General features: G+C 41.9%; 1 protein-coding gene across 1 annotated transcript in view; it reads right to left on the reverse strand.

Annotated features, from left to right (window-relative positions):
* shmt2 (serine hydroxymethyltransferase 2 (mitochondrial)) overlaps positions 1 to 5,000 on the reverse strand; it is a 29,085-nt gene that overhangs the window by 14,195 nt on the left and 9,890 nt on the right. Inside the window, exons 2-5 of the mRNA XM_079627296.1 lie at positions 3,910 to 4,089; positions 3,602 to 3,681; positions 3,167 to 3,367; positions 2,997 to 3,078 (exon numbers count right to left, since the gene is read on the reverse strand). Of these exons, the coding sequence (XP_079483422.1) occupies positions 2,997 to 3,078; positions 3,167 to 3,367; positions 3,602 to 3,681; positions 3,910 to 4,089 (543 nt within the window). The remainder of the gene's footprint in view (positions 1 to 2,996; positions 3,079 to 3,166; positions 3,368 to 3,601; positions 3,682 to 3,909; positions 4,090 to 5,000) is intronic.

Consider the following 5,000-nt stretch of genomic DNA (forward strand, 5'->3'; position numbering starts at 1 on the left):
ACATACTCACTCACTCACATACTCACTCACTCACATACTCACTCACTCACATACTCACTCTCACATACTCACTCTCACATACTCACTCTCACATACTCACTCTCACATACTCACTCTCACATACTCACTCTCACATACTCACTCTCACATACTCACTCTCACACACTCACTCTCACACACTCACTCTCACATACTCACTCTCACACACTCACTCTCACACACTCACATACTCACTCACACACTCACATACTCACTCACTCACATACTCACTCACTCACATACTCACTCACTCACATACTCACTCACTCACTCACATACTCACTCACTCACATACTCACTCACTCACTCACTCACATACTCACTCACTCACTCACTCACTCAATCACTCACATACTCACTCACATACTCACTCACTCACTCACATACTCACTCACATACTCACTCACTCACTCACATACTCACTCACTCACTCACATACTCACTCACATACTCACTCACATACTCACTCACATACTCACTCACATACTCACTCACATACTCACTCACATACTCACTCACTCACTCACATACTCACTCACATACTCACTCACTCACTCACATACTCACTCACTCACATACTCACTCACTCACATACTCACTCACTCACATACTCACTCACTCACATACTCACTCACTCACATACTCACTCACTCACATACTCACTCACTCACATACTCACTCACTCACATACTCACTCTCACATACTCACTCTCACATACTCACTCTCACATACTCACTCTCACATACTCACTCTCACATACTCACTCTCACATACTCACTCTCACATACTCACTCTCACATACTCACTCTCACATACTCACTCTCACATACTCACTCTCACATACTCACTCTCACACACTCACTCTCACACACTCACTCTCACATACTCACTCTCACATACTCACTCTCACACACTCACTCTCACACACTCACATACTCACTCACACACTCACATACTCACTCACTCACATACTCACTCACTCACATACTCACTCACTCACATACTCACTCACTCACTCACATACTCACTCACTCACATACTCACTCACTCACTCACTCACATACTCACTCACTCACTCACTCACTCAATCACTCACATACTCACTCACATACTCACTCACTCACTCACATACTCACTCACATACTCACTCACTCACTCACATACTCACTCACTCACTCACATACTCACTCACATACTCACTCACATACTCACTCACATACTCACTCACATACTCACTCACATACTCACTCACTCACTCACATACTCACTCACTCACTCACATACTCACTCTCACATACTCACTCTCACATACTCACTCTCACATACTCACTCTCACATACTCACTCTCACATACTCACTCTCACATACTCACTCTCACATACTTACTCTCACATACTCACACACTCACTCTCACATACTCACACACTCACTCTCACACACTCACATACTCACTCACACACTCACATACTCACTCACTCACATACTCACTCACTCACATACTCACTCACTCACATACTCACTCACTCACTCACATACTCACTCACTCACTCACTCACATACTCACTCACTCACTCACTCAATCACTCACATACTCACTCACATACTCACTCACTCACTCACATACTCACTCACTCACTCACATACTCACTCACATACTCACTCACTCACTCACATACTCACTCACTCACTCACATACTCACTCACTCACTCACATACTCACATACTCACTCACTCACATACTCACTCACTCACATACTCACTCACTCACATACTCACTCACTCACATACTCACTCACTCACATACTCACTCACTCACATACTCACTCACTCACATACTCACTCACTCACATACTCACTCACTCACATACTCACTCACTCACATACTCACTCACTCACTCACTCACTCAATCACTCACATACTCACTCACATACTCACTCACTCACTCACTCACATACTCACTCACATACTCACTCACATACTCACTCACTCACTCACATACTCACTCACTCACTCACATACTCACTCACTCACTCACATACTCACTCACATACTCACTCACATACTCACTCACATACTCACTCACATACTCACTCACATACTCACTCACATACTCACTCACATACTCACTCACATACTCACTCACATACTCACTCACATACTCACTCACATACTCACTCACATACTCACTCACATACTCACTCACATACTCACTCACTCACTCACTCACATACTCACTCACTCACTCACTCACTCAATCACTCACATACTCACTCACTCACTCACATACTCACTCACTCACTCACATACTCACTCACATACTCACTCACTCACTCACATACTCACTCACTCACTCACATACTCACTCACTCACTCACATACTCACTCACTCACTCACATACTCACTCACTCACTCACATACTCACTCACTCACTCACATACTCACTCACTCACTCACATACTCACTCTCACATACTCACTCTCACATACTCACTCTCACATACTCACTCTCACATACTCACTCTCACATACTCACTCTCACATACTCACTCTCACATACTCACTCTCACATACTCACTCTCACATACTCACTCTCACATACTCACTCTCACATACTCACTCTCACATACTCACTCTCACATACTCACTCTCACATACTCACTCTCACATACTCACTCTCACATACTCACTCTCACATACTCACTCTCACATACTCACTCTCACATACTCACTCTCACATACTCACTCTCACATACTCACTCTCACATACTCACTCTCACATACTCACTCTCACATACTCACTCTCACATACTCACTCTCACACACTCACTCTCACACACTCACATACTCACTCACACACTCACTCTCACACACTCACTCTCACACACTCACTCTCACACACTCACTCTCACATATTCACTCACTCACTCACTCACACACACACACTCACACACTTACGTTGAGCTTGTAGGGCATCGACTCGAAGTAGATGGAAGTGGCCGAGATCCGCTTGACGTCAGACATGTATCCGTGAGTGAGACTGAGACACAGAGAATATTTTACACTCTAGTGGGCGAGAGAGGTAGTGAATGAAAGAGAGAGAGAGAGAGAGAGTGACGTTCACTCACTGTCCCCCGTCGGGCAGGTCGAGGCCCATGATCCTCTCGTGAGGCTTCAGGACGGCTGTGTAAGCGGCGAAGTTGGCCGGAGAGCCGGAGTACGGCTGAACGTTTACACCCCACAGCGACGGGTCGAGATCGAACGCCTCCAGCGCCCTCTTCTGGCAGAGCAGCTCGATCTGATCCACCACCTCAGCGCCGCCGTAATACCTGCACACACACACACACGCACGCACACAAGCACACACACACGCACGCACGCACAGACACACGCAGACACACACACACACACACACACACACACGTTAACCCTAATCGCACCAGATTAGTGTGACCCAATCAACCTTACAAACTCATCAGTCTCTAAACCAGCTGAAATATATAAATAAATACAATAAAAATTATACAAATATAAAAAAAAAAATATCGAAAATATAAACAGACCTTTTTCCCGGGTATCCTTCAGAGTACTTGTTGTTGAGACACGAACCCTGAGCCTCGAGAGCCGCTCGACTGCAGAAGTTCTGTCAACACACACACACACACACACACAAACACACATACACAAGATTTGATTAATGAGCAGCGATGGAGGGAAAGATTTTCAGAGGATATATTTTTTTAATTTGTGTCTCTTCCTCACATGAAGCATCACATGACTGCAATGGTGTGATTGACACACACACACACACACACACACACACACAAACACACAAACACACAAACACACAAACACACAAACACACACACACCTCTGAGGCGATGAGCTCGAGTCCCCTGCACTGCCTGTCCTTCTCCTTCATCAGAAGCTCCCACATCTGCGGGTCGTCCTGAGCCAGACTCTCCTGACCCGTCCACTGGCGCTCGTCATCGGCCCACGCCACCGGCGCTGAGTGCTGGGATCTGACGGCGGGAACACACCGGACCACCGGCTGCACACACACACACACACACACACACGGTCATGCTCAGCTCAAACACACACTGCTCTCGTCCTCAGGAGCTGCAAACAAATGAATCTGCACTAAACAAACACACCGCAGCGAGCCTGTAAACTCACGAGACGAGCAGTATCAACCCCGGATTACACACACACGTCCTTATTAATCACACAACATAACAATAATTACATGTGCAGAGGAAGAACTGCTCAGAGGAAACATCACGCATATGAAGATTAATATTTGACTCACCGATCCAGTCACTCACTGAACAGCAAATATATCAAATTTATATTATTTGTGTTTCAATTAAATTATATACACACACACATACATATATACACATATATATGTATCATACATTTATATATTTTTTTCTTTATTGTTTTATTTAAATGGGCATCTTATTTTAATTATATAAAATATATACAAATAATAAATATAATGTAATAATAATACATTTATATTTTTAGAATTTAACAATATATATATTTGATTTATTTAAAAATGATATGTACTTATTTTATATATTATATATATATATATATAAATAATAATATAATTTATAATGTTTATTATTTAATAATATAATAAAATTATGCATTTAATATTTTTTTTCTTTATTGCTTTATTTAAATGTGTATCATGTTTTACATTATAATGTATTACAAATAATTATAATATATTAATATTTTTATCATTAGTTTTTCCTACATTTATATTTTATATAAATTGTGTGTATGTATATATATATATATGTGTGTGTGTGTGTGTGTGTGTGTGTGTGTGTGTGTGTGTGTGTGTGTGTTAGTGAGTGTGTATGTATAATTTATATATAAAATGTAGGGAAAACCAATTATACAAATATAAATATTATTATTATTTGTAATATACATATACAT

The sequence above is a fragment of the Phoxinus phoxinus genome, assembly GCF_949152265.1.
Source record: "Phoxinus phoxinus genome assembly, chromosome: 11".
Classification (NCBI taxonomy): domain Eukaryota; kingdom Metazoa; phylum Chordata; class Actinopteri; order Cypriniformes; family Leuciscidae; genus Phoxinus; species Phoxinus phoxinus.